The sequence below is a fragment of the Lycium ferocissimum genome, chromosome 9, assembly GCF_029784015.1.
Source record: "Lycium ferocissimum isolate CSIRO_LF1 chromosome 9, AGI_CSIRO_Lferr_CH_V1, whole genome shotgun sequence".
Classification (NCBI taxonomy): Eukaryota; Viridiplantae; Streptophyta; class Magnoliopsida; order Solanales; family Solanaceae; genus Lycium; species Lycium ferocissimum.
Window position 1 is genome coordinate 30,361,741 of NC_081350.1, and position 25,858 is coordinate 30,387,598.

The window sequence follows — 25,858 nt, forward strand, 5'->3', positions numbered from 1 at the left end:
TTAGTTAGAAGTTTCCTAGTTTAAGCGAAAAAAAACATTGTTATATTTACCTTTCTGTAAATGACTCCACTTGAGTAGGGCGATATCGAACTATACTCCCGCCACCTAATTCACTTGTATCTGGAGCACTACTCGGTCCAAAAATATCACAGCTCTGCATAGTCTAACCAAAGTTATGTGACTGGCTACCAACTCCTACCATTGTTTCTTGTTGAAGTGTACCTCTTTGAAGCCTAATATTCACAGCGGGAAGATACGTAGTACCCCGAATATCAAACTCATCGTCAGTGGGTGCTTCAACATTAGTAGAGCGTTCAACAGTTGCATACATATCAAGTGTCACTATACTGATATGATTGCTAAATATATCAGGACTTCGAAGAAATAACGATAAGGAGTCATCGTCCGAAATAAGAGCTTCCTCATAAATGGGAAATCCCCTAGCCGTAATTGATGTTAGATATCGTCCAGATAACCACCGAAAGGTTAGGATCGCTTATGGCCATTTTGCTTATGAAAACACGTTGTAGACGATCGTATTTGAGGGAAATTTGAAACCTTTGTACGGCTCCCAGACGACGGTTATATCTCACTGAACCTTCTTCGTACACAACTTCACCACTTTAATAAAAGTTAACTCTTACATAATTTTCTGCCATATTATTTTCAACAGAATACAAATGTAAAAATTAATGGAGAATGCAAGAGAGAAGTGGAGAATTCTTGAAAAATGAAGTCCACAAGGGAGAAGTGGAGAATTCAGAGAGATATGCAGAATACAAATCTAAAAATTAATGGAGAATGCAAGAGAGAAGTGGAGAATTCTTGAAAAATGAAGTCTACAAGGGAGAAGTGGAGAATTCAGAGAGATACGCAGAATACAAATCTTAACTGGTATATAAAACAAATGATTCACGGACCTTTGAATGTCATAATGCTGATGTTGAAAAAATATATTTACTGTTTGATTTTACGAATGCATGCTTCATTTGATGATTGCATGGCAGATTTGACGACTGCATGCATTCTGCGCTTTAACAACAAAAATTTTACAAATTATTTTACTATTTTGCTTTTACAGCTGCATGCGTGATTTGACGACTGCAAGGATTCTCTGGCGTAAAAAAAAAAAATCAAGAATCAATTATTACTACGTTGGCCGGCCAAGTTCAACAAAATGAATTGTTGCAAAACGTTGGCAGTTTTGCAGTAATTGATGCATGAAACTTTTTTATATGCACGTTTTAGCTGAGAATCCATGCAGTCGTTAAATCTTCCATGTAGTCGTAACATCAAGAATGCAATTGTTTTTCTTGTAAAACATTATCAAGCATTCAAATCTAACCTTTATTTATTGTAAAACGTTGGCAAGCATTCAAATCTAACCTTTATTCAAAACACAATATGTATTGTTGAAAGATTACATAACTATTGAAATTTGAGATAAATTCAATAATTAATAAAAATTCAATTTTTACAGTGTCCCCTCCCCCGGTGCCACACTGAGTTTGCCGGCGCTCTCGTTTTGATCTACGTTGGTGAACCTCCTTTTGTATCACACCCGCATCCTGTAAATGCCATAAAAAATAGAAGTTATTTTTGTCTGATTGGATTCGTTAGATAAATTTTCTTAGCAATTACTTGATTGTCTACGTAAAATCGGACAAAGATCTCCCCTATAACAAGGACTTCCTCCAATACCATATACCAACACAAACAACCAAAGCAACGAAGACAAAACACCACATAACAACCACAAGTCACCAAATACTTTGAATTAAAAGCTAACCTGTGGCTCTAAAGTCTGTACGTCCGGCACAGGAATGTGTGAGGATCCAAGATCAAATGCCATGGGAGACTATGCAAAATAAATAATATAGACACATAAGGTAGCCATTACATTAATGAAATTAAACAAGATACAAGCTATTTGAGTGGTTAGAATACTCACGTCGGTAAAAAATCCCGCCTCTTCCCAATTGAAGAGCTCGTCCAAAGAATGCAGGTAAAGGCCCCTCAGTCATCCCATAAGAGCTGCCTGTCTGAACACCAAACTGTTGGGCCATAACTGCGAGGCTAATAGGCTCAGACGATGCGAATGCCTGAAAAGGCCCCTCACTTCTGATTACCGCTGGTGATTGGACCTCGGGAGCAGACGTCGATGAGCTGGACATACCAAAATCTATTATTGGGTAATATGCATCATCACCGCTGTATCGTTGAGCTGGGCATATCTTGATCAAAACGAACCTCTTCCTCATCAACCAACTGGTGATCCACGGGACCTCGACCCCGTCTGTTACCTGATTGGCGTCCTCTACCACGCGCCGCAGGTCTTGGTACATTAGGACGTTGATGACGAGGCACTTGCACAGTAGGCGGCTCAACATACTCTGCCGGTGGTGTATAATTGGGAGCGAAACTCAACATCGTCCCCAGAGAGGCAGCAGCCATGGACTCTGTATTAATGCGGCTAAACATCTCTACTATTTCCTTCACTTCATTAGACTTGGTTGGATCTTGGATAGTCTCCTGAGCCAACTTGTACGATTCTTGATGTCCTAAAGCCTGGAAAAAAAAATTAAATTACAAGATTTGATAGTGATCTAAGACACATATAAAGACATCAAACATCTAATGGAATGTAATGTACGTACCAGTGCCTCATGCCTGCCTGCCATGTGTTGGTATCCTCTATGCACATTATGAACAGGATTTCCTATAAAAGTGCGCGAGTGACGTCGATACCAATAAAAATACTCTGATAATGACTCTGGGTCTTGAGTTTCATACTCGGCCAGAATTACCCTTTGTCGACGATTTTCCCACAAAAAGTCCGTTTGTGCAAAATTTTCTTGATCCTCCATCGTTATAGCATACCGCTTGTCACGTTTGTAATGAGAAGGATCAATCTCAGCACATGGTCCCAGAATATGTTGCTTCCTACCGAACTGTCTGAGAACGCGATCTACCATGTGCCACTCTTGATAGATCCCACAAATAAGGGGAACCTGCGCCATCCAAATAACTCGGCCACGCCGACACCACTCAGGGAGTCCATTAATGATGGCCTCTGAATAAGGCTACCACACAAACTACGATAGAAAGAACATAAAATTATATGATAATAAAATAAATAAATTACACATAAGTGTAACTATTATATCAAAACGCCATTAACAACTATAATTATGATAAAATACCTGACCATCTATTAGGTTGTCCAATACATCTCTACATATGGGTAGCACAACACGTGCCTCATTTTCGCGAGCTTTACGATGAGTCCACTTTCGTGCAAGAGCCGTGTATGGATTGTGGGCCACAGGTGGTGGTGGCTGCATCGGTATAATTCGCTCCCAAGCCCAAACCTATATTAAAAACTTAAAATAAATACATAAAAACCTTATAACTATCAAATAGAACAACCAAATAAAATTATATAATTTTAAAGGTCACGTACCTGTAATAAGGAAATAAATCCACACACATCCTTGGCTTTCTTCAATGAAGCGCGGCATAAACAAGTATAAAAATATGACAATGCAGCCGCTCCCCAAGCTTGTCTACTCATTTCTCTAAGGTCACGCATGTCAAGCGAATAGTCTAAATTAAGTAAGTCACCGGACTTATCCGGAAATATCGTGCCGCCACAAAGCCATAGCAAGTACAACCTAACCCGCTGTTGCAAAACAATTTTTGGGGTCTGATCTGTAATGTCATCTAAGCCTCTAATATATTCAATTAATTTATTTAGTTCTAACCTACTAACACCATTAAAACAATCCAGATCGGGTGCCCAACCAATAAGCTCATGGATTAATTGTTGCCACCCAACAATACTTATATTTCTAACATTAACATCATTCAAGGGATTACTATCAACAACCATGCCAAACATGATCTCAATATCTTGTAATGTGATGGTCGCCTCACCCGTACGTAGATGAAAGGTGTGCGTCTCAGGACGTCATCTCTCTATAAGTGCAGTGATGACTGCCCAATCATATGATACACATCCTACCTTTACTACTCCCCTAAATCCACACAGGCCAAAGTAGTCAAGGATGCAAGTATGAAAAGGATGACGCTTCACGTGCTTCCAAAATTTGGTATCCGCGCGGCGTGAAAACAGGCATCCGGTCGGTCCTCTCAAGGCACCATCCCACACAGGCTGTGATCGATGCTTCTCCTGGAGTGTTAACACATCGTACACTTCTGGCCCCGAATGTACGCATACCCGTGGAAGATTCATACCTTAGATAAAAATAAAAAAAAATAAAAAAAAAAATTAAAGTCCAGATCAACCTATTTGGAGTAACTTACTGTTAAAAAAAAATATTATTCCAATTTTAGCAAAACAAATATGCACTGGCTAGATAAAGTCAACTTCCATTCGCCTTATTTAGAAACCACTGATAGTGGACCACATTAATACCTATAAGGTATAGACAAAATAATTGTCCACCCACTTAGACCGCGTTATACCCGTTTAATATATATATTTTGATGATATATCCATTAGGTCCCATATAATAAAGCATTATCATGACATTTTAAGTATCTTTTTTTTGGGCTACTGAGGCATCAATTAAGTTTCACTTTTCTGGCTATATAAATATCACATTAAAGGTATAATGAAAAACAATTAGTTATTCGTATCTTTTATATAACAATCCACAAAAATAACGGTAACATAACAACAAATTTCTTCAAAAGTGCTACTAAACAAATCGTACCTTTTATATAATAATGCTTCTAACAATCATATCTTAAGTTCAAATTAAAATAACACAAATAAGACAAACATATATCTTATACGTATTAAAATAACACAAATAAAAAATAGCAATTAAGATATTTAAGACAAACAAATATTCTACATCTACTATAAATATACAATATTATATGAGCTAGAAAAAATACCTTAATTTAGATAGCAACAAAAGATAAGGATGAAGAAGTTGCTCCAAAAATTAGACTGTAACGCAAGGTTTAAAAAGAAAATAAATGGAGGAGAAGGAAAAGGAGGAGACGGAGGCGGAGATGAAATTCTGTAAGTTCAAAAGATGGAGGAAGAGGCGGAGGAGAATGGAGAAAAATTAGGGCAACAATGTTGAATGAGTCGTGGTCAGTACCACGTTTTACAAATATATGTTGTAAAACGTGGACTGATCCACGTTATACAAAATTATTTGTATAACGTGGATCAATCCACGTTATACAAAAAAATATTTTATTTTTTTTCGTTTTGTGATTCTGACAGTGGAAAAAAAAGTTGGGGTATAACGTGGATCAGTCCACGTTATACCCATTTTGGTATATATATTTTCGGCCACCCCCTTTTGGTTTATACCGTGTATTTTTATACCCTTTAGGCTCCGGACTCTAATTTGATCCATGAGTGACAATGAGGCTGCAATCTAGCGAATATGTCATGTGATGATATATCCATTGGAGCACTATTGCATTTCATTAGCATCTCTCCAATTTCTCTGCAGTTCCCATTGCGAAACTCGTAACGCGGACCTTTAATCCCCTGTGAATTCATCAAATATTGTAGGGAAATTGGATACAACCAAGATTTGTATAAGAACCTAGCAAGAACCAGTACTGTGCCAATTAGGAAAACAAAGAAAATTATTGCTAGCATAATGGCTTGTTCTCAACAATGAACATGGGATAGCTTTTAAAATTTAATTACTTCATGTGTTCTACTGATTACACGAATAATGTGGTTGGAATTTGTGTAGTACTGTCGGTCAATAATTGGTCTTTTTTTAATGTTTGTATATGTTCTTATCAGCTAGGTGTTTGTTCTCCTTCCGTCTCAAATTATCTGTTTTAATTATCTTTTACTGACGTTTGAAGTAAGATTAATAGGAAAGGTTTTAAATTATTTTACCCTTCATTAGTATTTGAACAATCACAAGAAAACGTTAAACTTAAAGGCATCTCCATGATCAATATCCCACTTTGGCCTTTGCCATGCCAATCCACGTTTAGACAAAAAATGATGTTACGTTAAGGCCAATATTTTGATTTGATGATTTTGTCTTGCACATCAGTTATCTAATTTGTATAAATCCATTTGTACCTCATTTATATTTTATCAAACACCTACGCATTATATTTTAAGGCAATTTGTTTGAATGGTGTTATGAGAATAGATGCGTCATTACAGGGTCCAATCCACCGGCTATAAGCTATTATTGACACATGAATGAACGAAATTGCTAGATTTGTGATAATAATGGACTAACAGATCAGCTAGATGGTCACTTCCTAGAGGAGGAAAAAAAAATAGTACTACAGTATCTTTTTTTTGGTGTTATATAAGAAAGATGATCTTAAGGGACCCCATATATCTGAACAAAAATAATTAGATGTTACAGAATTTTGTTTGGGATTTCATTTGCCAGGAGCAATAGCCCATTAATTTATTCAACTTAAAGTCGTATATCTGCTTAATGTAATGAGTTTAACTAATATCCATTGATGGCTAGACATTTTTTACACGGTCAGGTAACTTTAATGGGAAATTGCCGATTACTTATTTGTTACCACCTGATTTTCAGTTTTTTCTCTTTCTTTTCTTACCCCTCTCTCTCTCTCTCTCTCTCTCTCTCTCATTCTAAATCTTCGTTGTTGGTTCTCTCTTCCCGATCCTGAAATTGTTATCTAACCCCGTCAAATTGTTCTGAGATTTACCACTCCTTGGAACTCCGATTCGTGGAAATTGGCACCTATTTTCGCAAGTGGACTTGTTTGAAATAAGAATTGCTCGTTAGGCATTATCATAAATTTGTCCTCGAAAACTATTGTATTGGTATGATGCTAACTTGATCCAAACTTGCCCTAGACGTTTGGAAGCAATTTGATGAGCTAGAGAATTATTTGAATAGAAAGCTATATCTTCATGAGTCAAATTTTACACCCCTTAAAGAATCATTGTCTGTGTAGATAAGGCAAAATACATCAAAACACCCCTAAACTATACCCAAAATGTCGATATCACACCTAAACTATACGAGCGACTTATTACACACCTTAACATCTTAAAAGTGAATTTAAGACCACCCTGCAAGGTATTATACCACTTTCACAGCGTGTGGTGTTCCACACGCGCATCCCACGTCAGCGTCACGTGGAAATAAAATAAATTTTATTATTTTCAGTACTTTTTCTTTTTTCTTTTTTCTTTTTAATTTGCACTATTTTCTTTTTCCTTTTCTTCTATACTCATTACAAAACCCACCACCCCCACCACCAATTTCACCACAACCATATCCGCCACCACCAAATTTGCCACCACCCATTTCACCACCACCATATCCGCCGCTATCACCACCACCATATTCATCACCACCGTCAAACCAACCATCAAACCCACCACCATAAAATAAAAAAATTAACCACAAATTTCACCACCCCCAACCAAATCAACCATTAAATCGCTTCATAACTACTGCCACTATAAGAAATTGCAAACAATCAACATAAATTCAAGATCCGCAACTAAATTCACCACCAAAATTACATCACCCCGTCCAAAATTCAATTTGCTTCTGATGTTCAACAAAGACCGACTATTCAATGTGTTGTTACTGCTGATGTTCAACAAAGACCGACTATTTAATGTGTTGTTAATGCTGTTGTTCAACAGCACCGACTATTTAATGTGTTGTTGTTGCTGCTGCCCCCCCCCCCCCCCCAACCCGCTCCTCTTCCCCCACCCGCTCATTACAAAACCTCCATTATCACCGGTGGCATATCACCATCCCCAAACCCAATCATCAATTCCATCACCACCATCAAATTTACTAGCTATAAACAAAGATGCCATCACCACCATCGAGATTCATGTTCTTTTCTTTTTTTTTTTTTTTTTTTGTATTACTATCCTAATCAACAAAAATTGATTGACATATTTATATTAATGGTGCTGGGTTTTAATTTTTGATGTTAGGTCAGGTGAGGATGGTGAAATTGATGGTGGCAATGTGATTATTTGTGATGGAAGGTATGGTGAAGAAGAAAGGGAGGGGTTTCGGGGGTGGGGTGGTTTGGCGTGAAGATGGAGGGACGGGGCGGGGTAGCGGCGTGGTGGGGGGAAGGAGCAGGCGTGAAGGGAGGAGAGAGAGAGAAGAGAGAGAGAGAAAAAAAAAAAAAAAAAAAAAAAGCGAGGGGTGAAGGGTGCAGCCGTGCAGTGATGAAGAAGAAAGAGAGGTGGGGCGGGTTTGGAGTGATAGAGGGGCGGGACGGGTGGGGGGTGTGGGGGGGTACAAAAATATTTATTTTAATAAAAAATGGAATAAAAAAATAAATTTTTATAAAAAACGTGTCACTTATTAATTATTTTTTTATTTTGTGCCACGTCAGCTTGTAGGGGGAATTAAATTCACTTTTAAGATGTTAAGGTGTGTAATAGGTCGCTCGTATAGTTTAAGTGTGATATCGACATTTTGGGTATAGTTTAGGGGTGTTTTGATGTATTTTGCCGTGTAGATAATAACTAGGATAATTCTTACTTATGGTTCTGTTCCATCTTGAAGAGTTGAAGATGCACATCGAGCATCTAGGAAATCATAATTACACAAAAGACATCGAAATGCTGAAATTATCTATTCAGATTCAAGGATTCTTGATCGATATTTTTCAAATCATATTTTTGGTGATCCATTATAATGTTCAAAATGCACATAAAAGCTTCATCTAAATTCCTAAATCTTTACTATTTAATGCTGATAGCTTCTTTGTGGTATACATCACGGATGGTTATTCAACTTTTCAAATTATTGTACCAAGGTCATAAAACTGAAAGTTGGATAATCATTCGCGAAATTAATCTATTCTTAGTTCTCGCGAGGCATTGTCATAATGTCTTGTGGTCAGAAAATATTGCACTCTGGATTAAGCCGCGATCTCAAGAAGAAACGAAGGTCAATCTAGAAGTTGGAACCACTAGACTATAACTTTATTATTTTTCGATAAGCTAAGTTAAAGAATACAAACCCAAGCTCATAATTTTCAAGATTACACATGATAGATTTCGATAACTCGCATGAAATTAAAAGGGCCATTTAGGATCCACATGATAAAGAGCAAATGCAAATGGGGAATTCTGAAATTGTCATTCATATGATGCTGAGAGCTTCTTAATTCTCGCAACACAAGTTTCGGTATCGCTCTTTGGATTAAGTTGCTCAATCCTGCACGCATCGATCATAGATCGATTAAATTAAAATATGCTTTGATCAGTATTTAATTAATTTGATTAGTGAATTTCGAACGATCAATTACGGGCTACTAACCTGTAGTAAAGAATATAGTAATGAAGAAACACTGAAACTTCAAGCCTGACCAAATTGGCTCCTGGGCACATTTTGGGGCCTATTCCAAAGGGAGAAATGAGGCTGGCTTGTCCAGATCCTGTAAAATAAATTAAATTTTTCACTTGATACTATTAACATCTTGGGGAATTTAATCATTAATAATGTGTAATAATTAATTACTAAGTGAAGAAAAATTCATGAACACAAAACACTTACATCCCATCTTGAAGGATTAAATTCCTTAGGTTTCACATAAATATCAGGGTCCATATGAAACTTCCCTAACAATGTCAAAAACTTCCACCCCTTGGGTACGCTGTATCCTGCATTCACATGATAATTGAATTTAATGAAGGTACCTATTGACACTGGAATTAATTAAATATTTAGAAAAAGTTAAGGCACAGAGTACTGACCATTTACGTGAACAGTAGTGTTTGCCTCTCTAAACAATACTGTCTCGGTGCTACCCATACGCAGTGTTTCATTAATTACCTTAATGTCCAAAGAGATTAATTAGTTAGGACTTATATAAATGCCTTAATTTTAGTCCAAATTTAAGAGTTTGATCTTGCGCTTGAAAACAAAACAAACCAAAAAACAAAAAAAAAGATAAATATTAAATGGGCTTTTAACACATTTAGTCGCTTGGTCAAATGATTACAGCCATTAGCCAATATACGAATAATATACATTAATTATGTATAAAATATGTGTAAGTAAGTTGCACATTTGACCGATCAGTCAAAAATAATTACATAACGCTAAATATGCAAAAAAGAACTTTGCAATGTCATGTATAAAAATATGTAGTATATTTTATGTATATTATATATTAATATACAAAAAATATACATTTTCCTGTTATTATTTTGGGGGGCAGATAAAGAGTGTAAACCCCCCACCCCCTTTTTTTTTATATAGTTTCATAATTAATATACAAAAATTATACATTTGCTAGTTTTTATTTTTATGAGCGGCTATACAGTGCAAAATCCCATTTTAATTACCTTGGCAAGATACTTCATTTGTGCAATCTCATCAAAATTGAGGCCTACATTTGGAGATGGTCTTTTCTTAACTATTTCCTCTTGTTCCTCCTGAAATGAGAGAATTAATTAATTTTATTTGTCAAGAAGACTTAATATCCATAAATATCCCTATAATTAATATTAAAATTATAAAAGCAACAGTAGATGCCTTTGCTTTCTCATAGAACTCAGAATTGCTTTCCAAATGCATAATTGCCTTAGTCGCAACTCGAGCAACAGATTCATAACCACCAAATGTAGGGGTGTACAAAGCAAACCGACAAACCGCACCAAACCGATAATCCGCACCAAACCGAGAAAAAGCTCGACTAGTGGTTTGGTTTGACTTGGTTTGATTTTAAAAAGAAAAACCCGAACACTATTGGTTTGGTTTGGTTTTAGCTAAAAAAAGTCAAACCGAATCAAACCAACCCGACATTACATTTATAAAATTTCAAACATATTTTATACATAGAAATATTTATTTATAATGTAATTTATAAATGTTTCTTTAATTTTTTCATAGTTTTTTGTCTTTTAACATATTATTTCAAACTTGGAACTAGAATTTTGAATGGTTTAATAAGTTTTATAGCTCAATGATATTAGTAACTCAAATAAAACTCAACAAAAATCAAATCAATACTAATGCTAACAGAAGAAATTCATATCTAACACTGGAATGACAATAATTTTGATATCTATTCTTTAGTTTTATATTAGTTTAGAAAAGTGAAAATACATAATTTAATTTTATTTTTTTCTTTAATATCTAGTCATGTAATTAATACTTATTAGCCGTACTTATTTTAACATAACTTAGTACTTTAAGATTATGATCATTTTCTACATGCCTTATAAATTAGTTGTATTTATTGTAGCATGACTTGGTGCTTTTAGATTATGACAATTCAATTTCATTAATTTTTTTCGTTGAATATTTTAGTACAATATCCTCTCTCATCACGTTTTGTGTTATTTTCTTAATAAATATTTTAATTAGATAGTCGTATCTTACTAGGACTAAAGAAATATTTGAAGTACAAGTTATATGTTTTGTATGAAGACTTTACCGGAAAAAACCCGAAAAACCCGAGCAACCCGAAAAAACCGAGAAAACCCGAGGTTGAAAAACCGACACTTTTGTTGGTTTGGTTTGGTGTATAGATTTAAAAACCCGATGCAATTGGTTTGGTTTGGTCTTTAAAAAATCCGAACCAACCCGGTCTATGTACACCCCTAACCAAATGTATACCAAAGTAGTGTTTTAACGATATTTCCATCACGTAATCTTTTCCCTTCATCATCATCTTGAGTGTCTAGCAGTGTATCCAATAAGTTGGACTTTGGCTCTCCTTTTTTCTTGGCAATCATCACTTTCCTTTCATTTATTATCTGTTCATATACCTTAACTATTTCCTTTCGAGCCTACAACAACAACAACAACCCGAAAATCCCACAACGTGAGGTCTGGGGAGGGTAGAGTATACTCCTACCAAGGTAGGACGGCTGTTTTTTAGAAAGACCCTCGGCTCAATAGAAAGCATAAAAGCATAAAAAGAGGTCAGATAAGGCCAAGAGATTCAAAGCGATATGGAAATGCAAATAACTAAAGCGACTAAGCCATGATGAAGCAGTTTGTAAAGGAGCAGTAGCTATCACAGATAAAATAAGATAATCAAAGTACAGGATAACAAATAGTAGCAGAAATCAAAGCACAAATGTGACTACTAATATGAAAGGATAAACGTTACTATCTACTAGCCTTCTACCCTAATCGAGTCCTCCAAATCTAAGGTCATGTCCTCGAAAAACTAGCGCTATATCCTATCTAATCACCTCTCCCCAATACTTCTTCGGCCTACCCCTACCTCTTCTGAAACCATCCATGGCCAACCTCTCACACCTCCGCACTGGGGCATCTGTGTCTCTCCTCTTCACAAAACCATCTCGGTCCGTTTCCCGAACTCCCACCTTGTCCCGGACCTCATTCCTAATCCTGTCAACATCCATCTCAACATTCTCATCTCGGCAACTTTCATGATCTTAACTGGCCAACACTCCGCCCCATACAACATGGTCGGTCTAACCACCACTTTGTAGAACTTGCCCTTAAGTTGTGGTGGCACCTTCTTATCACATAGCACTCCGGAAGCGAGCCTCCATTTCATCCACCCTGCCCTAATACGATGTGACATCATTGGACCCAAGATTTTGAAACTACAAAAATCCGCACCACCTCTTGAGGTGCTTCAAACTTGCACTCCAAGTACTCTGTCTTGGTCCTACTCATGCTTGAATCCTTTAGACTCCAAAGTTTGACGCCAACCCTAACCAAATGTATGCCGCGTCAATTCATCCATCGCCAAGGCAAATAAAAATGGACTAAGTTTTCCTTGATGCAACCCCATCACAACTGATATTTCCATTACGGTCTTGGCTCCCTCATCTGTCCATCACCTTGTACGCCATCACCTTTAGCCTCATCTCCATGATCTCCTTGGAACTTTGTCGTAAGCAGTCGATGAATACCATATGTAAGTCTCTCTTCCTCTCCCTATCTTTGCTCCCCAGTCTCCTTACAGATGGATGGCCTCTCCAGATAAATTAGATACACCTCTCCTTACCCTCATCTCCACCACCCTTTCCCACACTTTCATATGGCTTAGCATATACCTTATAGTTTCCTATTTGTATAGAGGGATCATTACACTCGACCTCCGGATCATTGCCGTCCTAAAGATGACATTAAACAACCTAGTCGACCACTCCAAACCTAGAGCCCGCAATCTTCCAAAATTCTCCGGCTCTCGTCGGGTCTGTCGATGAAAATCGCGACGCCTCCCCGTAAGTTCTTCCCAACACAATGTCCTTTTCATTCAAGAGTTTGTGGAAATATGTCATCTCCGAATTCTTCTACCAATACTTTGCCATGCTCGTCTTTGATGCACTTCACTTGATCCAAATCACGTGCCCTCCTCTCCCTTGCCTTGGCTAGCCTGAACAATTTCTTATCCCTGCCTTTTTCATCTAGTTCCGCATAAAAGCGTTCAAAAGCTGCCGTTTTTGCCATCGAAACCGCCAACTTCGCCTCCTTCCTCGCCATATATAAAGTTCTCTATTCGACCACTTCTCCATCTCATCCTCGCTTTCTATAAACTTCGCATACGCCACCTTCTTTGCTTCCACCTTCCTTTGCATACCACCTATCCCCTCGATGCCCATAACTATCCAACACTTCCCCCTAGCTACTACCCTAATGCATATCTATCCCATTAATCCCACGCCCCCACTGTCATTTCTCTCCCATCTCCGGGGCACTTTCAGTCATGGTCAAACTCCCCCAATCTAATCACCCACGACCCTTTCTTTCTCGTCATCTTGATAAATATTTATGTCGGGTTGTAAGGTTAAAATCCTTCCTAAGGAGTAGAAAGTATCCGAGTCTTAGCCACCGAACTACGGAAGGTTACCAAGTTTATCACCAACCCAAAAGCTCTTGCGAAATCCAAAAGTGCTACTCCTCCTCCATTCCTGTCCCCGAGCCTGAAACCATAAAATCAGATAAATTAAACACTACACGAATTTCAGTTAGGAATTTTTACATTGTGACGTATAATATACATAGATGATACTCTCTTCGTTTCAATCTATGTGTCCTGATTTATAGTACGACGGTCAAACTAACTAACTTTCGTGTATATTTGGACATAGAATCTTTAAGTTTTTTGAAATAAAGTTTCCATATTTACAAACTAGATAAAAGTACTTTAAGTCACAATAGTTAATAATTTCAAATATTTAAAAATATTTTTAAAATTGTGGTAAAAGATTTAAAAAAAAAAAAAAAGTCTCATTTGACTCTCTAAATAGTATAAGATGTGCTTATACACACTTTTACACTGTTATACAAAATTATAACAAACTTATAAAAAATTGAGTTTCATCTCCTACAAACTTCAACCACGAAGCTCCATTCGAAATGGGTCAAATCTTCAGAGAATAGCTTCAGATTCTAACCACAACTTCAAAATAACATCCCAAAGACACCCCAATCATCAATTTGTCAAAAATCTCAACAAATCACAAAACATATTTATGAGTTTTCAAGCTTTTAAAAAACTCAACAATGAAGCTCTTAATTTTTTACTTTAATTCACCGAAAAATGTTTTAATATGTGATGATAGACATCAATATCACTTTCAATCAGTTTCTAAGCATCAAAAACTGGAAATCATAATCACAAATTAAAAAATTACTCTATTTCATTTTCCCAAAATTTTTTGAACTTATATAAATGGGCTAAACAAGGTAAGATTTTGGTGCTCATTTTGGTTCCAGTGATATAGAGTGTAAAAATATCTTTAATTAAGTTAATCAATACTGTATTAATTACCTTGAGTGCCTTATAGTAAGCAAGTCCAGGGATACTGATGGGCAAGCTATGAAGACCACGAAAACGATAACTATTCTGCTTGAATACACTATCAAGCAATTCTGGAGCAACCTTATCACCACCTATCAGAACTTGCATAAGCACATCAAATGCAGGTCTTCTCATCTCGGCGAATAACTCAACAGGTTCATCCATGGCGGCCCATTTCTCGAAAGAACTTTTCGCGATTCTTTTAATACAATCGAAGTAAAAACATAATGATACATGGTTTTTTATTGGAGCTGTCAATCGACGAATAAGCCTGTCTTCTTGGATTGTTGTTCCACCAGCTGGTTCTTGTCCTAGTAGGTCCTTTAGATATTGAGGAAATCCAAGGTCGAAATTGTCGTCATCCATCAACACTTTCCTTACTATTTCAGGCGTTGTGATGATGACGCTTGGCTTTCCGAACATAAATGACTTGTACATCCCTCACCGCCCCGAACCTATAATCATTTGTTTAACACAACGAACAAAAATAAAATATGAACAATATTGAACGTCTACTACAATAGGATTTAGCAACCTACAAATTCGTAGCTAAACAAAAATCCATCGCTAATCCTATTTAGCGATGGATAGCAACGGATTATCAAGAAATTATGTTAGCTATGAGCAATTTAGCGACGGATTAGCGATGAAATCCATAGCTAATTCCGGTTCTTTTTGTAGTGATCGATCTAGGGACGGGTCTAACATTGATGCGAGTTCACTTGAACCCATAACTTTTAGCTTGTACTTGAGTTTATTTGTATAAAATTCATTGGAATTTTCAAACTACTGAACTATGACCCAGAAAAAAAACAGAGTAATCATGGTTCAATGTGAATTTGATTCGTGAACCCATAGAATTAAAATTTTGAATTCGCCTCTGAATCTATATATCATCAGAAAACTTACCTAATAACAAAGTAAGATATAAATGTGCCAAGATCACCACCTAATTTGAAACTTCAGAAGAAGAAAAGCATGTTGCCAATGAATGGCCAGCCCATGTCACCTGGAGGCACTTGATATTCCTTTGAACTAAATTTGAATGAATAATACCAGCCATTTGCTCTCTTTAGCACACTAATAAGGGTTAAAATCCCTACTGCCAAAACTGTGTACAAGAACACTGAATCGTACTCCATTCTTTTTTTTTTTTTTTTTTTTTTTTACTTTTCTCTATTTGTGATGCTGGTCTTAATATATAGACTTTAGTAGGGTATCAATGGTGCGGTTCGACCGGTTATTTTTATAAAACTATACCATATTGATTTTTTGATTACTTTACTACACATCAAGTTTAGACTAGTTAAATTAAACTTGTCTCAATCATCTCGATTTCTCTTTCTTATCGGTACGGTTTGATAATGTTTTGGTAATTTTTATAAACGTCATCTAAAAGTCGCATTCTTTGTTAAAATGTCCGATTCACCATGTAATATAATACTTAGCAAATTTTAATATAATGCAAAAAGAATACAACTCTCATGACTACATGAGACTAATATGATTCTATATAAAGTTATAAACTATTCGTGACAATGAGAAGTTGACTTACGATTTGGTTCGGTTTTTCGATTTTTCTTTAACATCCCTAGACGTGATAGCATCGAAGGGACTCGGATGACCAAGTTGACTGACAAATTTAATCATATGTGAAAATTGCATTAAATTAAGTTAGTTTATCCTAGCGAGGTTGGGTTGTTAAAATTGTTTTGACACCTAAGCGACTTAAGGGTTCAGTAACTAATTAAGTTATCGTATACTTGCTAAATACCTAGATAGGCCTTTAAACTTGACATTATTTGTAAGTTAGACACTTTAATTTTGCTTTAACTCGACTAAAATGTATTTTGTCACTACAAGAAAATATAGATATCGCAACAAAAAAATTTATATTTGGCAACAACTTAGTTTTATTGTTGGCAAATGATTTTTTTGTTGCCAAAGAATTTAATTTTATTTCCATAGTATTGATTATTGTTTCAAAAAGTACTTTTGGCAACAAACAAAAAAAATTGTTGCACGTTGTTGCAATAACAGTCGTTGGGAAAAGTTCATGCAACAAAATTTTTTTTTTTGTTGCCAAAAGTATTTTTTGCAACAATAATCAATCTATGACAACAAAAAAAAAAATTGTTGCGACATATATTTTTTCTTGTAGTGTTAATCATGTAAAATATGTTACCTCCGTTAATTATACTATTATTATCAGTTAGAATGAGCGCTTGAAAACACGCGCAGAAACTTTTCTAAACTTTTGGTTAGAAGTATCTAATAGGATCACTTTATCATATATTCAGGTGCTCAATTAGAACAGGCCATAATTTAGGTATCTAAACGAAATTTGTAACGCAAAGTTTAAGGGGCTATCATTGTATTCGGCCAAACAAATTTCATAAGGGCCTGTATGGAAAGCCACCTAGGTAATTGGAATTGGGTGTAATTACACAGTTTGACCTGTTTGTTTGAGTGTAATTGAGAAGGTGTAATTACACTCTCCAATTCTCAAAGGAGGTTGAGAGTTGGGTGTAATTACACTCTGTAATTACAGAGTTACTTTTTTGTTTTATTTTAATGTATTTTATTTTTAGTTCTATTATTTTAACTTCTTTTTATTTTTACTCTTTTATTATTTTTATTTTTAAAATATATTATCTTTTTATATTATTTATTTTTCATTTCCTTTTTTCTCATTCCCTACCTTTACTTCTTGTGATTCCATGTAATTGCTCGTATTTTTTTTATCCATTTAGCATAAATGCGTTATTATTCTAATTTTTGAAACTATACATCTTAGTATTAGAAAGAATGAGTCATTAACAAACTTAATTGGCATCTAATGAGTGATGTTATTAAATTGGAATTTCGTTGTAAATAAGGTTATAGACTTGTATTTTCCCTTTCTTTGAAATTATATTTACTTAAGTTAAGTCAGAACTTACTTATGTAATGTTGGAATTTGACATTAGAGTATTATGTTAAACTTTATTTATTTAGTTTGAATTTAGGTTATATTTTCGATTTTAATTTATTTGCTTTAGTATTATTGACTTGTTATTTCATATAACATGTTGTTTATTTTTCACTTATAGTTGATGGTTGTTTTTTGTCAAACATTTGAATAATGTTATGGAATTATATTTATAAATATTAATTTTTTTGTCAAACATCCAATCCATGATGTTATCACAAAAGGGTTTGTTTTTAATTTTTGTAATTAATTAAAATTAAAATATTATTAATTTGAAAAATATATATCAATTATTTTTTACAATATTAGTCACAAATATATGATTATTAATTAATATATTTTCATGAAATAATGTGTTGTCAAATAATTATTTAATATCATTTATAAATGCACATATTTTTCAAATATTAATTTTTAATTTTTGATAATTAAATTTTATTTTTAAATTAAACTAACTGTGTAATTAGACTTGTGCAACCAAACAAGACGCTTGTAATTACACTGTAATTACGTTATGACAAATAAACAGGTCGTTATAATTACAATACTGTGTAATTACTAGGCTATGTAATTACTACCCTAGCAATTACACCAATTCCAATTACCAGGTGGCTTTCCAAACAAACTGTAAGGGCCTGATTGGAAAGCCACCCATGTAATTGGAATTGAGTATAATAGGGTGTAATTACATTGACATGTTTGTAGGCCAAGTAATTACATGGTCAGCATGTAATTGGGTGTAATTGGGAGGGAGTAATTACACTCTCTCCAATTCTCAAGGGGGAATTGAGAATTGGGTGTAATTACACCCTGTAATTACAGGGTACTTTTTGATTTCTTTTCTTTTTTATTTTTACATTTAAATTATTTTTATTTTTTAAATTATTTATCTTTCATTTTCTTTCTTCTCATTTTCCAACCTTTACTTCTTGTGATTCCATGTAATTGCTTCTTTTTTTAAAAAAAATCTTATTTTCTTCATTTAGCATATCTACGTTATTATTCTAGTTTTTGAAATTACACTTCCTAATATTAGAAAGAACGAGTAATTAACAAACTTGACATATAACGAATGATGTTATTAAAGTAGAATTTTGTTGTTGAATGGGGTTATGAACTTATAAATGTATTCACTTTCTTTTGAATTATATTTACTTAAGTTATGTTGAAACTTATTTTATGTTATGTTGAAATTTGACATAAAAGTATCATGTTAAACTTTAATTATTTTGGGATTCTAAATTTAGGTTATATTTTCGATTCGATTTATTTGCTTTAGTACTATTCACTTGTTGTTTTATATCGCATGTTGTTCATTTTCCACTTACAATTGATAGATTATTTTTTTGTCAAACATTTGAATAATGTTGTGACATTATATGTATAAATATTAATCTTTTTGTCAAACATCCAGCGATATTCTTACAAAATGTGTGTTTTTAATTTTTATAATTAATCAAATTAAAACATTATTAATTTGAAAATATACAATTACTTTTACAATATTATTTACAAATATGTGATTATTAATTAATATATGTTCAAGAAACAATATGTGTCTTAAATAGCTAATTTAATATATCATTTATAAAGGCATATATTTATCAAGTACAAATTTTTTAAACTATTCTAACTGTGTAATTACAAATCTGCAATAAAACAGTATGCTTGTAATTACGCTGTAATTACATTATGACAAACAAACAGGTCCTCGGAATTACTATATTGTGTAATTACTACCCTAGTAATTACACCAATTCCAATTACAAGGTGGCTTTCCAAACAAACCGTAAGTGACATTCCAAATTTATTGTCTCGTCTCCATCCTCCAACACACTCCATTAATGTTTGCCTATATTTTATATAAATACTTTGGAACAATATTTTCTGCTTATTTATGAAATACCAAAAAATAATTAAGAATAAAACCATATATATAATTTTTAGGAAAACACCTTGTACCGAACACACCCAATAATTTTGTGATATGAAGTCATTGAATTGTGATATATACCTATAGGGAACTTGCAATGCAGTTTGGAATCCAGATTTCTCATACAAAGCTCCATATATAGCCAGGTCTTCCTCAGTGAACCAAGGGGGTAGAGGTGTCGAAGGTAGCACAATATCCATTATTTCCTGCTTTTCATCATTGGCTATTGGCATTTCATCACTTCTCGCGAAAAGAATGTATATATTCCTCACTATTGTTTTCGCATCAAAGCGACCAAAATCAGCTTCAGCTCTCCCTGGCTCCTGCAAAGAAAATGTCTTCAAAATTGCTAACAAGATGTGACATAATTTGAATCGACACAGAAAAGTTTAAGAACAAAATAAAAGTTTCTGGAAATGGTGGTATTAAACATGTCATACTCATACATACAACATTCGCGTCATTATACAATTTTTCAACTTGTGGACTCAGTGGAAAATTTAAAAAAAAAAAAAGAACTCCAGAATTGAATACATCTAGCTAAGTAGCTAGAATTGATATTAATCATGAAGAAAGCCAATCACAAATTAATTAAACCAAAAAATATACATACCCTCCATCTTGATATATAGAAGCCTTCAGGAAACTGGCCTTCTGGAAGCTCCAAAGTTCGTGGGGAAAAAAATGGCATTCCCATAGTAATAAATCCAGAGACTCTCTCCTTATGGAGAACGACAAAACGGGAAATGACAATATTCCCAAAGTCTTTACCGACGAGAAAAGCCTACATTATTATTGTGACAAAGTAAGATCATGAGAAATTAGACACATAACATAAATTAGAAAAGGTGATTCTTCAAATTGATAAATAGTTACTTCCCTCCCAACTTAAGTGTTGATACACTTTGACTTGATACAAAGTTTAAGAAAGGAAAAGATATATTCGAAACTTCTTACTTTAAACAAATCATAGATATTTTCTTGGTTATAAATTATCTTATTAAGGTTAAAATTACTAATTTTGAAGTTAAATTACTCTTAAATATAGCAAAATATTACTCCCTTTGTCTCAATTTATGTGTCATACTTTCATTTTTAGTCTATCCCAAAAATAGTGACATATTTCCTTATTTAGAAATAATTTAACATTTATTTCTCATCTTATCCTTAATGAGATGATTTATAGACATACAAAGTTCTATGATTTAATTTGTTCCTTGTTTTAGACTACAAATAATTTCAAAAGTCTTCTTTTCTCTTTAAAATTCCGCGCACGCGCTCAGTCAAACACCGCTACATAAATTGCGATGGAGAAAGTATTCTTTAAAGAATAGGCTTAAGAAAAAAGTGCATCACATAATTCGAACGAATGGTTTATTTTCTAAAGGAAAAGTAAATGTTTTTTTCTTTGTAAAACAAGAAAGGAAGATGAATATGCATATGCATATATCTTAGAGATGTTTAGAGCATCAAGAAGTGCAAAGAGCTCATTGATAAGATCAGATATAAATAAGGGTAAAATAGTCTAAATCTCTCTTAATTAATATTTTCTTAAGGAGACGACAGATAATTTGAAGCAGAGGGAGTACCTTAGAGATGGTAAGAGCATCAAGAAGTGCAAGAAGGTCACTGATAAGATCAGAAAAGGTAGTTTTCTCGGGTCGGGGTGGCTGATCCGATAACCCATATCCTCTATAATCGGGTGCAATAGCTCTGAAACCAGCTTTAGCTATCGCTATCATTTGGTATCGCCAAGAATACCATATTTCAGGAAACCCATGCAAGAACACCACAACTGGTGAAAACCCTTTCCCAGTTTCAGCTATATGAAGCTTTAAACCATTCACTTCTACGTATTTGTGCTCTATCTCATCCATATTAATAATCATTTCTCTAATTTCCTGCTATAGATCTCTTGTCTGTTTTTTTATCCTTGCATGCTGGGAAATTTATAAGTAGATGATGAAATGTGTTTGTGATTTTATTATTTCATGAATTCAATCATGCACGTGGAGGTCAGAGAAGGACAGCGTGATTGCAGCTAAAACGTTTCAGAAATGCATTTTTGCTTGGGAAAATTAAGTATATGGAACACGTTTGGGATTTTATTAGTCCCAATTTATGTGACAAAGTTCATATTCCGATAGTCAATTTTTTTTAATTTTTATCGTGAATTGGGATATAAAATCTTTAATTTTTTAGAAATAAAATTTACATATTTGAAAATTACGTAATAAGTACTATAAGTCACAACAATTAATAATTCAAAATATTTAAAAAACATATGAAAATATTGCGGTCAAAGAAAAACTCGTTTGACTTTCGAATGCAAAAAGATGCAACATAAATTGAAACGGAGGAAATACTTCAAAATTGGAGGTTAGAAAAAAACGAATTTAAAAAACAACAAGTTTTTAATGAAAATATTTAAGAATAAGTTAAAGTTTTAAAAAAAATTATAACAAGAAATTTTCACAAAAATTCTCTTCAAAAGAATGATGGGTTCAAAAAGCATTGGTATCTGGATAACATATTGGCAAATAAATATTAATTCATGAAGAATCTCTTATACTTCAAACAAAAATTTAAACATTCTTTCTTAATTTGCACGAGTGGAGATTAGAGAAGAAATGAAAGATGTCAAATCTCATATATGGCGTTCTAGATTTCTGTCTTATATATAGATTTTTTAAGACATGTCTTAGAGAAACGTTATATAAAAATGCATTTTTGAAGAGTAACTCTGAGATTGATTCGTAGGCATTTTACAATGATTAGATCAAAGAAGTACTAAATTTACTACTCTTAAAAGAGAATTATGGTCACATTCAATACAATCCTATATTTTAAAAAAATAAAAAATAAAAATTGTGAGTTTTCACAAAAAGTTCTCTTCAAAAGAATAATGGGTTCGAATAAAGCATTGGATATCTGGATCCGGTGCTACGTCTCTATTGGCAAATAAATATTAATTCATGTGAAGAATCTCTTATACGTATCTTGTTCTTTTTCATGCTAAACAATAATTTAAACATGCATGGCTGTTCTTAATTTGTTAATTCATGAGTAAAGGGGCTGGCCGAATATTAATTAGAGAAGATAATGAAATTAATCTTAATTGAAAAATCTTCATATATGGCGTTCTAGATTTCTGTCTTATATATAGATTTTTTAAGACATGTCTTGGAGAAACGTTAGGATATCATTAAAGAATAATTATCAACTTTTCATTGAAGCCCACTAGCATTTAGCAAAAGCGAAAGCCACAAACTAATCTAACCGGAAATCACCTCTACTTTAATAGCTGAAGGCCTATCATGTTAAGTCACTTTCGACAACTACATACGCTTCTCTAAGACTAAAGTAGACCGTAACCTACCTCAACTGCCGAAGTTGAATCAAGCTGATTCTTCTTTACTAAGGTCTTTAGTGCTTATTTGTCACTTATCAAAATTGAGTTGATACGTTAGAGAATATAATTACAGTAAATAAAATATGTATATTCTCTAACACACAATTAAGTTTTTAGATTACATATGACATTCTCACACTTTTATTTGTAGCTTTGACGTTTTGTATGTCACAACTTATAACATTCCATCCAACACACAATATGATGTATACTCTTAACTTATAATTATTCTTTCTAACTTAATGAAAGCATACAAGTCCAAAACAGTCCACTACCTTGTTGTCCAAAACGCCTAACCGACAACATAACGATGTTCGATTGCAAATGTTTACGAACATACTAAGCCAACCACATGCGATTTTTATACATCATTTCATGTCTTCTTTTCATATAATTTCAGTAAGTTACGACCAGCTATCCACACGTGAAGTACAACATCAATTCATACGCAACTACGCTATATCGTCATTTTTATAATCCTTATAACAACTCACAAATGACTTTAGTTTCAACTCCAACCATTAAACACCTTCCTTTCCATCATAAATTTCATGATAATGACAATCAAAATATCAAGTAAAAACAGTTCACTAACTTCTTCTCAAAACAGTACACACACGGCTACACCATGCTTCAACATCACTCACATAAAATCATAGATCAACCATTTTCATACTAACATAACTTCACTTTTAACCTTCCAATTCTTTTCATTCTTTTTACCATGAGATCTATGATAGTAACAACTATATTTATTAAAGAAAATCAATCCATTAAATTCACCAAAAAAACGGTCCCTACGACTAACTAACATTCCAACACCAACTTTCATGATTTAATGCATGCGATTCATGTTCGTCAAGTTACAACCATACTTCACATCAACAATATAACCCCATAACCATTACCATGTTCCAACATCAACACACCTTATTTCATGCATACAACTTATGACACATCTACATCACCCTTAATACATGAAAAGAAAGTTAGATCTTACCTTGACAACTTGAAAGGCTAGAGTTGGTGACTTGAGATGAAAATGGTTCTTGTTGCTCCAAAGACTATCTTCACGTTTTAGGGACCTTCTAAAGGGTTGAAACACAAAAATAATTTTTGGATCAAGACTCAAAGGGCTCAAAAATCAGAAGATGCTCTCTCTCTCTCTAGAAGTATTTCTTTCTTTGTGTTGTGTAGTTGAAATGAATTGTGAGGCTGATTTCTTGGTCATTATTTGGTTCAAGATGCCTACAAGAGGCTCCACTTATGGCATGATTCATTCCATTAACTTTACACTTTAAATTTTCTAATTTGTTTTCTACAACTTTTTGCCAACCTCACCTTCTTGTTTCTCCTTTCTTCTTTCTTTTCAATTGTTTACAAGACAATTGTATGTGTAGGTGAATGATTCATAACATGTTCCAACAAAATAGAACATAAATCGAAATGATCCCTCCACCATGTTAGTGAGACAATGTATACTTTCATAAAGTAGTAGATGCTTAAATATTCAAATGAGACATGATTTATTCAAGCAATGAATAAATCTCTTTCAATTTGGTTGTCCAAATATAATGTAAGTGTAATGAATCACATTTAAATGTATATTTGTATGTCTCCCATAGTAACGAAAGATGACTTTGATCATCTTTTGGACATGTCATGTTAATGTTCATATTGGCTCATTGTTGCCACTAATTTTAACTTAACACCATGTTCCATCATCCATTACTTCTATACCAAACAAAATTGTAGATAAATTGTGACTTCAAGAATGAAATGGAAGGGGATGATGAAACTCTACTTTGTATCTTGGGAACGTGTTCCATCTCCTTACCCCGATATCAAAGATTTTGTTGCGTTGCAAACTAGACTCGATGAACTTAATTTTAGGCTTTTTGAAACACCTTAAAAATCCTCATATACTAGGATGAAATAGGTTCATGAACATATTCCCTCATCCAACCTCATGTAACCTCTTATACATACATACAACAACAATTCAGGATTTGAAGGGTCCGTAGAATCAAAGAGAACTCACAAAGCTTCGTCAATCGAAAAAGTATATTCCTATCTTTTGTCCATCTTCCTTTCCATATTTAAAAGTTGGGATTAGTCATATACATACTCATAACGGATTTCAAATCCTTTAGGTTAAGAGGACTTAAGACAATAACGAGATTCTTATCGATTAACTTTCCTTGAACCTTCTTAACTCACAACACAAACCCTAACATCTCATAGGCCTACTCGAAGAGGGTTTTTTAGTTTGTTAAAAGTGCTAAACGACCAAATGGGTCGTTAAGTGCACTCAATGTTATAAATATAAATAGCAAGTCTTACACAAGCGGTAGAAAAATGGTTTGCGCCACATGTTCCATTGCAAAGAGAGATAAATGCGTCATGAACACGGAATATTGAGAATGATCATATGAGAGTGATATCAATCACAAGAATATTCAAAGATGAAGGTGCGATCAAAAAGGACAAAGATCATGATAAATATCAAGAATATTTTGTTCAAAAGAGATCCAGGCGCCCAACGCCTATAATCGACTCACGAGTGAGACAAGGCATGATTTATTCAAAAGAATAAATCTCAATAAAGAAGAATACGTAATTTATATTTACGAACATGTTCCAGCCTAGAAAAATTGTATTAGGTTGCTATCGAGTTGTATCTTTATTCGTTTTATTAGAAGCATTATAGTTAGATACAAAACGTTGTAAAATCACCTTCAAGTTAGAG

At 34.0% G+C, this 25,858-nt stretch overlaps 2 protein-coding genes and 1 pseudogene across 2 annotated transcripts; all 3 read right to left on the minus strand.

Moving 5' to 3' along the window:
• Nucleotides 1-1,996: 1,996 nt before the first annotated feature.
• LOC132069386 (serine/threonine-protein phosphatase 7 long form homolog) lies at nucleotides 1,997-3,068 on the minus strand. Its single transcript, XM_059462746.1, has 2 exons — nucleotides 2,658-3,068; nucleotides 1,997-2,568 (listed from the first exon to the last, which is right to left on the minus strand). Exons 1-2 carry the CDS (start codon nucleotides 3,018-3,020, stop codon nucleotides 2,206-2,208), a joined length of 726 nt encoding a protein of 241 aa, XP_059318729.1. The 5' UTR covers nucleotides 3,021-3,068; the 3' UTR covers nucleotides 1,997-2,205.
• Nucleotides 3,069-9,133: 6,065 nt separating this feature from the next.
• LOC132031789 (beta-amyrin 11-oxidase-like) lies at nucleotides 9,134-15,947 on the minus strand (annotated as a pseudogene).
• A 3,441-nt stretch (nucleotides 15,948-19,388) lies between these two features.
• On the minus strand, nucleotides 19,389-21,574 carry LOC132031790 (uncharacterized). The gene is made up of 4 exons (XM_059421694.1): nucleotides 21,287-21,574; nucleotides 20,311-20,481; nucleotides 19,779-20,020; nucleotides 19,389-19,413 (listed from the first exon to the last, which is right to left on the minus strand). Exons 1-4 carry the CDS (start codon nucleotides 21,572-21,574, stop codon nucleotides 19,389-19,391), a joined length of 726 nt encoding a protein of 241 aa, XP_059277677.1.
• Between the last annotated feature and the right edge of the window lie 4,284 nt (nucleotides 21,575-25,858).